Source organism: Lynx rufus, unplaced genomic scaffold, assembly GCF_022079265.1.
Source record: "Lynx rufus isolate CCGP_SWC_20201006 ecotype Redwood Valley unplaced genomic scaffold, mLynRuf1.p SCAF_5, whole genome shotgun sequence".
NCBI classification, from domain to species: Eukaryota; Metazoa; Chordata; class Mammalia; order Carnivora; family Felidae; genus Lynx; species Lynx rufus.
Window position 1 is genome coordinate 43,873,090 of NW_025814867.1, and position 14,411 is coordinate 43,887,500.

The window sequence follows — 14,411 nt, forward strand, 5'->3', positions numbered from 1 at the left end:
GAAATTGAAACTGTTGATTGCCACATTGCTTTTCCCCTGCAGTTCTGTCTCAAGCAACCTCTCACCAAGGCATATCCAGACATAATTCCGTGACACACCTGTTTGCCGTCCTCTCCGAGACTTCCATTTCTGCACACAACAAGAGGCCCTACAAGGCCAGTGTTGATGTCTATTGTCATATTTACTGAGGAATAGTATAACCAAGTCAGGCAGTTGGGATCCACGGAGGTAGGACCTACATCTCTTGGAACTTCCCATGTATAGACAAATGTCATGCCAGGATTTACATGTGAGGAGGGTGGAGGGATACCTAGTAAGAAATAAATATTTGTGAAATAGGACCTAACACCAGAAGGACCCTGGTCTAGACTGTGAGATCTCTGTGAGCAAAGACTGTATCTTGCTCAGCTCATAGCACCTTGGGTGGCAGTTGAAAGGTGTTAGGGATGGATTACTGCCATAATAAGGACACAGAGCTGTTATGATGTGAAAAGTGGGCTCATAATGATTTTAGGAAAATTTTTCTTTTCTTTTTATCTTATTTTTCAAATTTACTTGAGAGAGAGTGCACGTGTGCACGCACTTGTGTGAGTGAGCAGAGGGGCAGAGAGAGAGAGAGAGAGAGAGAGAGAGAATCCCAAGCAGGCACCATGCTCAGTGCAGAGCCTGCTGCAGGGCTCAATCTCATGACCCTAGCAGAAATCAAAAGTTCGAGGCTCAACCAACTGAGGCACCCAGGCGCCCAGGAGGAGTTTTATTTTCCAAATAACATTCTACTGCAGTATGGCTTGCTTGGACCTCCCTTGAGCTATACTTACCTCCTCCAGGTGTTTCGTAGAATGAGCCCTCGTTGCTCTTGTTGTAACGTAGTCCATGAGGATGAATGCTGAGTGGCAGGGAAGCATTGTTATAAAAAGTGATCTTGATGGTCTGTCCCACTTCTGCCTTAATGACAGGGCCTAGAAACCAACAGAATTAGTAGTTGTCCTCGGTTTTCACAAACACAATTGTCAGGTATGTTACTTGAGTAAGTTTCTTTTAGGAACAAATTAAAGAGATGATGTCATGAACCAGAAACGCTTCCAACTTCAAGAGCTCTAGATGATGCAGGGTCTTTTTAGAAAGTCACTTTGGATCATATGAATATATTAATCTTATTGGATGTATAGAAACAAAAGAATATAGTTTAGAATTGCGTGAATCAGAATGTATTGTTTTAATAACGTTATAAGATGACAGCTAAAATTTCTATTTTGATTGCACAGAATATGTACAAACAGTGTTTATAACCCTGCAAACTATGAATAGAATTTTACCAAGGATTCCAAGGTGCTTTTCTCTTGCCTTCTGTGTTCGGAAGGAAGCATCTGTGTATTCACGGTAAACTATTTTTTTGTAAGATCCTCCAATTCTGGTTGGGCTTTTTTCAAAATATACCTGGGATTCACTGTGCAGAGAAAATAGATACACAAAGACCTTTCAAATTAACAGTGATCATGTGAAAAGAAAGTAAGAATCTACATATATCTGGTTTAAAGTACTTGCAATTTATTTATAAAAGCAACACATGTTAATTTTAGAAAATTTGAAAAATGAGAAGAAATACAATGAAAATTTTTAAAATCTTCATAATCCCATTATCTACATATAATCACTGTCAACATTTTCCATGGATTTCTTTTCAGCCTTTTATCTATGCATGGGTATTTTTTTCTACCTGGTAGTTCACACTTTCTACTGGAATAAAAGACATTCTTTTTCAGTCAGGTAGTAACAAACACTACTTTTTCAACAACTATGTGCAGAGATGCTAGAATATTAAGATGAGAGATGTCATTCTTATTTTTAAATGTTATTATGATAAAATTAAGTTGGGTCCCCTGAGAAAAAGTATTCCCTAGCAGTGAAGTAGTGACTTGTCATACTAAGACATCAGAGAATTTCATAGCCAGGACGATCAAGCAAGCTGAAAAAAAAAAAAAAGAAATCTACTAATTCATACCTATTTTAGTTAATATATAATGAGAGTTGGACCTAACTCTGAATCTAATTTTTTCTCTAAGCCCAGATATCTTTCTAACAATTAATATAAAATTTCCATTACACAGATTGAGTAATTTGTTGATGAGCATTTAAAATGTAACAAAAAATATTCACTTGATATAACATTCTTAGTTTTCTCAAATTTTCTGTAAGCACATTGGAGAAAAATAAATATAATGGGAAATATTTCTTGGTGGCTTTAGAACTTGATATTTTCTGACATATAACTCATTCAACAGACCAGAAGGGTTAAAACTCCTATAATCTTTGGGGTGCCTAGGTGGTTCAGTTGGTTGAGCATCCAACTTCAGCTCAGGTCATGATCTCGTGGTTCATGAGTTTGAGCCCCACGTCAGGCTCTGTGCTGACAGCTCAGAGCCTGGAATCTGCTTCAGATTCTGTGTCTCCCTCTTTCTCTGCCCCACTCCTGCTCATGTTCTGTCACTCTGTCTCTCAAAAATAAGTAAACCTTAAAAAACTTTTTTTAAATAAATAAAACTCCTGTAATCTTTGAATTGGTAAATATAAAAGTCAGAAAGACTTTTTGTGTAGTTTTAAATGCTGATGCCACAGTAATGTATTTTGGTCTTAGTTTGGGTCATTAAAAAAGCAACTGATAATATAGTCTTAGGTGTTATTAAATAAATAAGTCATATTTATAAAATGTGACTTAAGAATGTCACAGGAAAGAATTTTTAAAAAATAATTTAAAAAAGAATTTCATTTCTTCTTTTAATTAAGAAATTAAATTCTTAATTTTAAAAGAATTAAAAAAATAATTTCACAGGAAATTATTTAATTATGCCTTTAGACCTTAGCAAGAAAGTATAAATTATACATGGCAACTTTTTGAATCTTTGTAAAATTGTTATTGATGACATTATCCACTATGTCTCATAATTATACATAATAAATCTATTTTAAAATTTAGTGCTAAGAAAAAACAATGAGCAAGTATGTTTTACTTTGCACTGGCTGTCAAGGCACAGGCAAAATAGAAAACTATTTTGTGTAGTAGTGATCCTTCAACTCAATATTTTCTAATTACCCATATAATTATTTGTCTACTTTTATTTTATCAGTAACTTTTTATTATAAGTTACTTAAATCCTTTTTAAGAGTAGCTGGTTGGGGTGCCTGGGTGGCGCAGTCGGTTAAGCGTCCGACTTCAGCCAGGTCACGATCTCACGGTCCGTGAGTTCGAGCCCCGCGTCAGGCTCTGGGCTGATGGCTCGGAGCCTGGAGCCTGTTTCCGATTCTGTGTCTCCCTCTCTCTGCCCCTCGCCCGTTCATGCTCTGTCTCTCTCTGTCCCAAAAATAAATAAACGTTGAAAAAAAAATTAAAAAAAAAAAAAGAGTAGCTGGTTATGAAAAAGTTCAATTATCTTTATTTAATCATAAATATTTTAATCCCTGAATGATTACCTTCCAGCGGCTGTTAAATTTTTTTTAGTGAAGAGATTTATACCAGATGGAGCATAGTTCCAAACAATTTCTTCAGCAGCAATATAGTAATGTATAATACGTGTCCCAGTAACATCTATTGAAGGTTTGTGGCAATTCATTACATTGAAAAAGGCCTGCATGCTATCTGAAAAACAGTAAACCCAAGTAGAGAATGTTATTAAAACATTTTTCTTATTCCATATATATTTTGTATTTTAGTCAATAATATTGCAACGTCTCCTTTTTTGAGAAACTCAAGGCATTTTACTTCCAGACTCTGTGTAAAAACCTAAAATGTATGAAGCAAGTACAAAAAGCAGGATGCAAAGATGAATGTTAGAGGAACATATATTACCAAAGAATAATAATCACCATTGGACCAAACCCTAGAAGAAGATGGCACCTGTGTACCAAGAAGAATTTGAGAGTCTATTTGGCCAAAAACATCTTTCCTCATGGGTATAAAATTACTACCATCAGTCATGAATGAATTAGTTGATTTATTAGATTAACTAGTTGGCAGGCAGAAAGAAAATCAAGGCAGGAACATTTCCATGAAGGCATCAGTCCTGTGCTTTGATTTCAGAGCACTGTCAGTGGCAGTGTAAATTAGGGTAACTTTTTGGAAGGCAATCTGACAGAATTTGTTGAAATTAAACACCTTCCAGTATACAATTTCACTTATTGGTAGCCAACTAAGAAAAATATTTGCATATACATAAAAAGATACAAATAAAATGTGTAAATTATAAAATTGGTGATAAGCCAAAAAAGTGGAAGCAATTCAAATGCCAATCAGTAGGTAAATGGTTAAACAATTCAGGATACATTCCCAGTATGGAAAACTATACAACAATTTAAAAGAATAAGTTAGATGTATGGGGAACGTCATAGAAAAATTTCAAGAAATGTCATAGAAAAGATTGCAAATAGTAGAAAATTATATGCAATATGAACTATTTATGTCAAACAAAACACAAAATATAGCTATGTATTTTTGTTTCTACATGTTCATATACATTATGTGAAAATGCATAGGAAACAGGTTTCCAAGTATTCGTACCCAGGGTGTAATGTCTGGGAGGGACAAGGATGGTGATGGGAGGGTTGGACTAACGGTGTGTTCTTAAACGCTCTACAGACAAAAAACACAACATTTGATCTATTTGCTAATTTTTGTGGTCTAAACACTCCCACTGTGGGCAGTCTGAAGTTACCAAGAGTTTACCAGTTGGCTGACTTAACTCTCAGCCCTCTTGAGCTAGCACGAGCTGGCCCACATACATCACATTAGACTCTCACTCTTTCTGCCTACTGTCTCCCACCTAATCCTCGCCCCACCTCTTTCCTTCCCCTTTCCATCCTTCCTTTCTTTCCAGCAAAAGTCTACCCATGTATCCTTGTAATTACTAATAACATAAAGTAAAATTTTAAATAAATTTTAAACACTTTTAAAAGAGTGGAGGTAAATTTTTAAAACCACACACAATTCTAGGACTCAGAAAGAGATTGATTAAACACACGAAAAGCTATAGAGTCAATCAAATCAGACAAAGAACTCTAAGAAATTTCTTCAATTGTGCTTAGGGCCAACCCTATTCTTTCAGCAGAGTTGAGGGCCAGACCTGACTTGACACCGTCTGCAAAGTAAATAACTAGGAAGAGTGGGGCTGAGTGTACATTTTCACCTGAAAATGATATTCCTTTCTAAGTGAGAAACTTTTTTTTAAATTTCTTTAAACTTTCATTTATTTTTGAGAAACAGAGAGATAGAGTGTGAGCCAGGGAGGGGCAGAGAGAGTGAGAGACATAGAATCTGAAGCAGCCTCCAGGCTTCGAGCTGTCAGCAGAGCCAGAGCCCGATGTGGGGCTCGAACTCACGAACTGTGAGATCGTGACCTGAGCCGAGATCAGATGCTCAAACAACTGAGCCACCCAGGTGCCCCTCTAAGTGAGAAACTTCTAATCATTAAAGTTGATCCTTGAGTTACAGGAACTTCATGGGGTTCTCTTTCCCATAGCCCAAGGAAGGCCACAGCATATAACAAATCCTGATAAATACTTGCTGTATACTTGTTTAAGTAATTAATTGAAGCATGATGCTAACCAAAGGATGAGACTTAGAAAAAGATGGGTTTTGATCAGAGAAGTAAACCCCATTTTTGTCCAAAAAAAGAAAAGTGAAATTCTTCAGTTCTAATAACAACAATGTTTTTTGATTGAAAGGTAAAACAAAACATTTGCAAGATTATGTGTACAGTTTGATCCTATTTAAGAATAGAAAAGATTAATAACATCATAACTGGCCATTGTGTTATTCAATGGAGACTGTGAATGAAGAGGTAAATAAATGAAAATACATAGGTTTCCTGAGTTCTGGGTTAGAATCATTTGATCCTACATAATTCTGGGCAATTCTTCTTATAGGGTTTTGTGCAAGTGTTTTAACTTCTTGAAACTTGTTTTCTCAACTAAAACAGACAAACAGTAATATGTGCTATGACATTCAGGCTTTTCATAAGGCTCACCAACGAATAAATACAAAACTTTTTTTTTTGTAAAAACAAAACAAAACATCCTAATATATCTAAAAGGGTTCATTTTTATGGAGTTAAGTGTCAGAGACCTGGGTTTCAGTTCTAATCCCTTCACCGACTTTCCAAAAGGCAATGCCATCACCTCCCTAGAAATCAGTTTCTCCATTTGGAAGATAAAGCATTCGTGGTGGGTTGTAACCTTGAAAGTTCTCTGAGCCTATATTACATAAAGGTAATAAATCCCTACCATATATCTGGCATCCCAGCTTCCATACTCCAGGGCCCTTGGCCACCATGAAGGCATCTTCCAATGAGGCAGGGAAGACGGTGATGGTGTCCTTCCTGTGATTCCGAGATATCAGAGTTTGTCCGTGCAGATAGAGGGGGTGTGTGTCCAGCACACCACCCATGCCAACAATATACCACTTGACCCTGTCCTCTGAGCACATGGTGAGATTGGGCAGATTCCCATACATGTATCCATTTATTGCTGAAAACCAACATATACTTTATTTTACTTTATCTATTTTTAAGTAAACTCTACTCCCAACTCAGGGCTCAAACTCACGACCCCCATTATCAAGAGTCACGTGCTCTACCAACTAAGCCAAGAAAACAAATGTGCCTTGGTCTATCACACATGATAGATCAGGACCACATGCTGTACATTCTGCACATTTCCTCATTACACAAACCTCACCATGTCAGCGTTCTTCTCACACATAATCTACCAGAGGATTTGATTTATGTTTTACACACAAAGAGGCTATCAATATCTATATATCTATATATATCTATATAATCAGAAGTGTTAGAAGCACAGAGATTAGAGGAAAGAGGAGGAAGGTAAGCTGGAAGGCAGAGAGTACAGCTGAGGAGAAAAGAATAGAAAGAAGTTAAGTCCCAGAAGGAAGAGAACAAGGGTAGAGGTGACTGAGATAACGAGAGCATCTTTTCTGAAAAATCCTATGTAGAAACACATTTTCGTAAAATATCTGGTCAGTTATGTTTTTGTTCTTCCATAATATTTTATTACCTTAAAATTACATCCTTCCTATGTATTTTCCATGCACTTTTGATCAATATCAGACTATAGAAAACATATGCACCTACCTAACTTTATGTGCTACGACACTTTGCAAACCAGCAAGACTTACTAGATGACTCTTGCATATCAACCAGTGTGCCCTGGGCGAAAAACTGGAAAATGTAGACTCAACCACACAAACTTGAACAAAAGGAAATCACTAAATAGAACCACAGAAGTTAGAATTACAGGATATTATGAATAAGGAAGTTCTCTTTAATCTTACAGTGCATCTGATTGCTCTCCTGGAAGTCAGGATCACTAGTATTTACTTTGCCGGATTCAGTATACTTCTTAATGTTTTCATCGATATACCAGCTATTGTTTTCATTAGTTATAGATAACATCAAAACATAAGACCTGTCGATATTTTTTTCGGTGTCTCCATCCAGTGTGCCTGAAACATAAAGAACAACAAAACTTGCAATAATTATTTTTGCTGTGAGATAAACTGGTGATTCTAACTGATTCAACTTAAAATATAAAAGTAAAATCTTGCACATCTACAGACAGAACCGTAAGGAACAAAGCATGCAAGGAATAGGCAGACAGCTTCTCATCTTCCTACTTTCTTCCACTCTGATTCAACATATTTCTGTAGGAGAAAGGGGTCAGTCATTTTGTGAAAAGGTGGCACCAAGTGAAGTTTACCGGGTTTGACTACCATCTAGTGACCAACTTGCGTCACTGAACTTGAACTGAGGCCTCGGACTCACCATCGCCATCTAGTGCTCAGAGTCTGAGAGGGCAGCTTTACTTTCTCGACTGGAGAATCAAGGTCAAAGCAGGAAAAGGGAGCTCATTTGATAGAAAAATTCCACTAGGAGAGCGAGGGAGAGCCCGCTTATTCTGGTTCTATTGCTACAATGAGATTTGAAAAAATATGTTACCTCTTTTACAAGTCAGAATTGGTCCAATAAGACCGGAAGCCACATCTTTTGGAGTGTCTACATGGGAGTGGTAAATCCGTGTCACACAGTTACTGTCATTGGGGCCAGGCCCCTGTTTTTCTTCTACATACCACTTGTAAGTATATTGTGCCCCTGGCTCCAGGCGATCATCTTCCTTTTGCCGGCCCGTAGTATTATCAGGATAGAGAGCACCTAGAAAACATAACCTGCACTGTGGTCACAATAACTATTGGGCAGCACTGTTTTGAATGTGACTCATGCTTCTCTGTTAAGCCATAAATGTATGTTAATTTGCATTTTTAGAACAAGTGAGCATTTCTCCCCTCCTCTTTCCTGCTTCCTGTCTCTTCTTCTTTAACTGGCATCCACCTGAATGTCCGGCTTGTCCAGTTTCTAGACTAAAGTGGAATGAGGCAAGCAGCATAATTGCACACCATTATCACCATTATTATGAATTCCAGAAATATTTACTGTGCATCTACTATATGCCTAGACCTTCGATACAGAAGTCTGGGCTCCTGAGTTGCCTTCCCTATTCTCTTCACTGCAAATTAGACTTGGGACCCCAGGCATCAAGAGGCATCCATGTGTCCTCCAAGCAGTCCACTAGAGTGCAAAAGTGGCCCTTTGCATAGCTTACATTACCCTGAGCTATCACCCCAGTTCTGAATCTAGAGGCTTTCTCTTCTTTCTTTCTTCTTTTCCTAGAATTTTGCCTCAGATCTTTATCTCTTGAGGCTGGAGCCCTCATAACTATGAATAAAATTCCTCCATTCAATAGAAGCTTTGGAAGCATAGTCAACCACTCACACATTTACCCATCTTTCAAGACCCTCCTTTCTCCACGCTGAACACAAAACCTTCTTTGTTGGCTTTTTCTTCCCTTCCTTTTTCCAGCACCATTAGGCAACTGTGAGTGTTGATGTTTGGGAGACAAGATACTGTCTGGAAAATAATGATTGCTCTTGATGCTGATGTTTTCAAGAGGCTAATCCTCATCCATTAGGAAGTGAAGTGAGGTGGGGGTAGAATATTATTTCTGCTAACCTAACATTTGCTCATGAGTGTCTCCTACCCCCTCCAAAAAAATTGAACATGACCCATGCTTTCTCCATTAAGCCATGAATATAGTTAGTTTGTGTTATTATTATTAGTGAAAAGTATGTTTTCTTTCCCAGGAATTGCAGAAGAGTAGTCACTTATTCAAGATGAGAAAATGAAAAAGGATTGTCTTGGATATAAACATCAGGGGCCCCTGGGTGGCTCAGTCAGTTAAGCGTCCGACTTTGGCTCAGGTCATGACCTCACGGTTCGTGAGTTCGAGCCCTGCATCAGGCTCTGTGCTGACAGCTGAGAGCCTGGAGCCTGTTTGGATTCTGTGTCTCCCTCTCCGTCTGCCCCTCCCCAACTGTTCCTCCCCAACTTGTGCTCTCTTTCTCTCTCAAAAAATGAATAAACATTAAAAAAAAATTTTTTTAAGACATCAAAAGTAAGAGTCTGCATTCATCCCAAACGACTCCTAGTTGATAATTACCCTGCTTTCCCTGATGTAATGGGCTCATACTTTCTATAAACAACAACTCAGAAATGTAAGGTAAGAGAATCCACTTACCTTCATTTTCTTTAGTGTAGCTGAGTCCATGAGGATGGAAACTATAGATTCTTGAAGCAAAATTTTTTACATGTACATAAATGAAGTCTCCAGTCTCTGCCTTAATTATTGGACCTAAAAATCCCAACCAGGATGGTTTTTCAATGATCGTCTGAAATGTGTCATTAGTATACTGAAAATACAAAGCCTTTTTATAAACAGATCCTATCCTGTTTGGGCCTCGTTGTAGATATACATAGGACTGAAACTCTCTGTAAAAAATAAAGAAACAAAAAGCAAGAACTTTAACATATTTTGACAGGAAAGAAAAAATGTTAAATCAACTTGAACTAGAAGTAAGAAGATTTGCAGTCTGATTTTGATAGACAAAATTCAAGACACTAGAGAAAATGCTAAGGGAGTTTAAAAAAAAAAAAAGGTACTGTAGGCAAGGAGAACGTTTGGAGTATGTGATGAAGAGATCAAATACAAATGTAGCAAGTAATATACATGGCATTTTGGTTTGAGGGACTTACCAAATTTTTTGTACTAAGCCACAAGAAGGTTTCTAACCCCACCTGAAGGGTGCTTTAGATCTCGAGCATTAGATCAATTCTTATGACTTAGAATTATTTACATGTTTAAATGGATTTGTATATTTGTTGGTAGACTTAGGGTCATTTCGCCAACAAACATGGTAAATCAGAACCCTGTCCATAACCTCTAGATTTCTTCCTCCCAATTATTTGAAAAGAGAAATCAAGAAGACAGCTGCAATTTTTACAATCTCCATCACACCCTCCATATCAGAAGAAAAAATGTTGTTTCATATCTTGAGCACCACACAAAGTTGATGATAATCACAGAATTAGAGATGATCCCTGAAATAATGTTCCATGATGGCAAGAGTGGTGACAATTCTAAAAGGAATAATTTCGGAGTGCCTGGGTGGCTCAGTCAGTTGAGCGTCTGACTTCGGCTCAGGCCATGATCTCACAGCTTGTGGGTTTGGCCTCGTGTCAGGCACTGTGCTGACAGCTCAGAGCCTGGAGCCTGCTTCAGATTCTGTGTCTCCCTCTCTCTCTGCCCCTCCCCTGCTCATGCTCTGTCTCTCTGTGTCTCTCAATAATAAGTAAAGGTTAAAAAAAAAAATTTAAAGGAATGATTTCTGATTTCTATCAATATCTGTCTTCTGTGCCATGCTTAGCTAAATAAATAAATAAATGCAAAAACAAAAAACAAACGAACAAAGGAACAAAAGGAAGTGGTTCTAATAACAAATGTGCCCTTAAAGGGTCAATCATGGGAAATTTTTCATCAGCATTTTATCAGTGAATAACAATTATCAACTTTTGTTTCTGATAGCAACTTTTCCCTGCAAAGGTATTACTTACTGATCTTCTGAAAAAGGCTTCCCATTGAGCATATTTTTACCAGTAGGAGCATAGTTCCAAGTGGTTTCTTTGATGCCTATGCTGTAGTGCCTATCTTTTGCCCAACCTGGAGAACTAACAAAAAACAGAAACATTAATGGTAAAAGGGCCTTCATTTTCAAACCCTAAGCCTGGAGAGGCTAAATGAGTGATGCCTGCCTTTCTTTTATAATCCAGGCTTTCTTCCTTTATTTGTATCCATTTACATAAATCAGGGTTGCATAAGAGTCCATCATGTGTTTCATCTACACATACGTCATTTTGGTTCTAAATGCATTTAGTTTTCATTAGTCAGGCTGGGTGAAATGTTGCACAACCAATAAAGAATACTGATTCTTGGCCAGTATTAGAGCTTGCTTGAATTACTGGGTACATAGGCTACCCAGGTCATCTATCATCCCAGGACAATTATTATCTATTCCTAAATTATAGGAATTGTCTGCAGTTTACTCTCCAGCCTCCACTTTCCCACTGTTCCAGTCCATCTATGTACCATTCCCCAATTCTTCATTATATGTTAATTTTAATAATTTGTTCCTCTAGATGCTAATTTAAATTCCTTGTCATTTAATACTTTACATCATTCTCAAATTTCTTGAGATCAAAGACTATCCATAATCTAGCTCCCAATCTGATATTCCAAGTTCGTCTCCATAATTCGACTTCAGTATCCCTTCTCTCTGGGAAGTTGACTGAGTAGGGACACAGAGCAGGGTGGGGAGGAATACCTGAGCACTGCGATCAGACAGCTCTGAGTTTGGATTTTACTTAACTCTGCCACTTACCCGCTGTTCCCAATTAGGAAGTTGTGAAAATTAGACAAAACAGCACACATTATAGAGGACCTTGGGGACACATGAGGAACCTGGTACACAGTCAGCCTTTAGCAAATGTTATTTACCTTCTTCCTCCCCATTGTTAGAGTGGGCTTTCTGAATTCATCTGATAATATGCACACCCATTCGCCAGCCTGATATTTCCTCCCTCCCCTCTCCCTTCCTCGTCTTATCCAAATTTTTCCCATTTTTCAAGCCTCCTGAGATTTTACCTCCTCAGTGAAGACTGCCATGATTATTTCGGCCTATAGACACCTCTCTCTTTCTGAATTCACCAGCTACAATGTCCAGGCCTGGTAGTTAACCACACAGTTTTGTACTGTTGTTTAAATTTTCATGTACTTTCTTTACTCCCAACAGATTGTGAATTCTACAGATTTCTTCTTTTTATTCTGTATATCCTCTAGAAATGTCAAGGAATAAATTTTTTTGGAACAAATAAATAGAGTGCCTTTGCCACAGTTACAGTAAGTAAGGAAAGGAACAGGAGTCTTTGCCATTGATTTATGTGTCATCATATATTGGGATATCTGTTACTATTAGACCTTATTTGAGACTTTCCATTTAGAAAGCCACAATGCCTTTCAACACTTAGAGTGGTATTCTGACTTAGGTTTAGAAACGCACACTTAGGAATATTAAGGCACTGCAATCATATAACATGTATTATTTTGCAGCTTGCTCTTATTTCTCAACTACATGTTTGAGACACCTTTACATATCACTGCCTAGAAGTATACTCTTTCATTTTAAGTGCAACATGTTTTTATTATGAATGTAATTTCTTTATTTTTTAAAACATACAAGATCAAAGTATATTTTTCCTGGGTGTGCAGACTGATGTCTATACTAACTTAAGAAAGTGCCAAAAAAAAGGGGGGGGGTACATATCAAACACACATACAGCACTGAGAAGAGATAGGATTATTATATTTATTTCTTACAAGGAGAATGCATTTCTATATTACTTGATTTTAAAAATCAAAGTATTTGCATTTTTTCTTTCTTGCATTAAAAAATAATGAGGCTATAGGGGCACCTGGGTGGCTCAGTCAGTTAAGCGTCCAACTTCAACTCAGGTCATGATCTCATGGTTCATGAGTTTGAGCCCCACATCAGGCTCTGTGCTGACAGCTCAGAGCCTGGAGCCTGCTTTAGATTCTGTATCTCCCTCTCTCTCTACCCCTCCCCCACTCATGCTCTGTCTTTCTCTCTCAAAAACAAATAAACATTAAAAAAAAAATTTTTTTTAAAGAGGCTATCAATCTTCCTCACAAGCAACAGTTGCTAAATTCTACCAAAATCAAAACTTCTATGTTGTTGTATCACAAAACTTATTCACATTTGTGAATTCTTAGGTGAGTTTTAAAAGGAAGTTGGGCTGGGACGCTTGGGCGGCTCAGTTGGTTAAGCACCTAACTTTGGCCCATGTCATGATCTCATGGCTCATGGGTTTGGGGCCCCATGTCAGGCTCTGTGCTAACAGCTCAAAGCCTGGATCCTGCTTCAGATTCTGTGTCTACCTCTCTCTCTGCCCCTGCCCTGCCTGAGCTCTGTCTCTCTCTTTCTCTTTCTCAAAAATAAGTAAACAAACATTAAAAGGAAGTTGGGTAAACAGTCCACTGCTTTGGTAGGTTTTAAGGTCACCAGAAGACATTGGAAGGAATTCAGAAAAGCTGGGCCTGGTGGGACCTCGATGTGTGGAGAAACTGCCCATAGAAAAATCAAGAGGAAAGGATTCACAAGTGGCACCCTTTGGGAAACAGTTGAAAGGGTTGAAGAGAAGATCCAGACATGGGTCAGACATGTGGGTCTTATGAGAGAGAGGAGTTTAAGATGGGCTCTATGGTTTCAAGGAAGAAATCCATGGGCTGGAATAGTTGGTTCACATATTTAGCTCTGGATATGGAAGAACCTTATGACCTTCCCTGTGGTCTAGACCAGTAGCTGTGGAAGAATCTACCCATCACGTAGGGGCAGCAAGATCCCTTAAATGGGTTTTCTAATGTCTCTTTATCCTGAAATTCTGTGACTTCTTTCCTCATCCTCCCAGAAACATTAATTTTATTCTGGAAGGTGGATAATAGAAGACCCATTCAGCTGACTGTTTTTTTGTTTTTTTTAACTCAGTAAGTACCCTAAGAAATGAAAAGTCTAGTGTATTCAAATCAAATAAATCTATCTCCAGTTCCCAACTCCACCATGTATTAGCTGTGTGATTTGGAATGAGTTGCATAATCATTCTGAACCCAAGTCCCCTTATCTGTAACATGAGGGTAATAATAATCAAAGTTTGGTGGTCCAGTGAGGACCTAGCTTCTAGTCTGTCAAAGAAAGTTAAACATCCTCCCCTCAGACAATGAAAATGGTGTTGGTAAATATTCTTTCTTCTTCTTCTTCTTCTTCTTCTTCTTCTTCTTCTTCTCAACAAATGAATAGGGAAACTGGCTTCTTCTTTTTTTTTTTTTTTGTGGTGGTAGTGGTGGTGGTTGGGTAGGGAGGAGGTTGGAAGGAGGTACTTTTTCTT

General features: G+C 37.9%; 1 protein-coding gene across 1 annotated transcript in view; it reads right to left on the minus strand.

The window, feature by feature from the left end:
* The window catches only part of LOC124527146 (ceruloplasmin-like), a 29,769-nt gene extending 18,605 nt beyond the window's left edge, over window positions 1-11,164 (minus strand). The window contains exons 1-11 of the mRNA XM_047100402.1: window positions 11,028-11,164; window positions 10,966-10,990; window positions 9,637-9,883; window positions 8,004-8,216; window positions 7,340-7,510; window positions 6,274-6,516; window positions 3,469-3,634; window positions 1,317-1,447; window positions 815-959; window positions 371-378; window positions 99-310 (exon numbers count right to left, since the gene is read on the minus strand). Coding sequence (XP_046956358.1) covers window positions 99-310; window positions 371-378; window positions 815-959; window positions 1,317-1,447; window positions 3,469-3,634; window positions 6,274-6,516; window positions 7,340-7,510; window positions 8,004-8,216; window positions 9,637-9,883; window positions 10,966-10,990; window positions 11,028-11,164 — 1,698 coding nt within the window. The remainder of the gene's footprint in view (window positions 1-98; window positions 311-370; window positions 379-814; window positions 960-1,316; window positions 1,448-3,468; window positions 3,635-6,273; window positions 6,517-7,339; window positions 7,511-8,003; window positions 8,217-9,636; window positions 9,884-10,965; window positions 10,991-11,027) is intronic.
* Window positions 11,165-14,411: the final 3,247 nt, after the last annotated feature.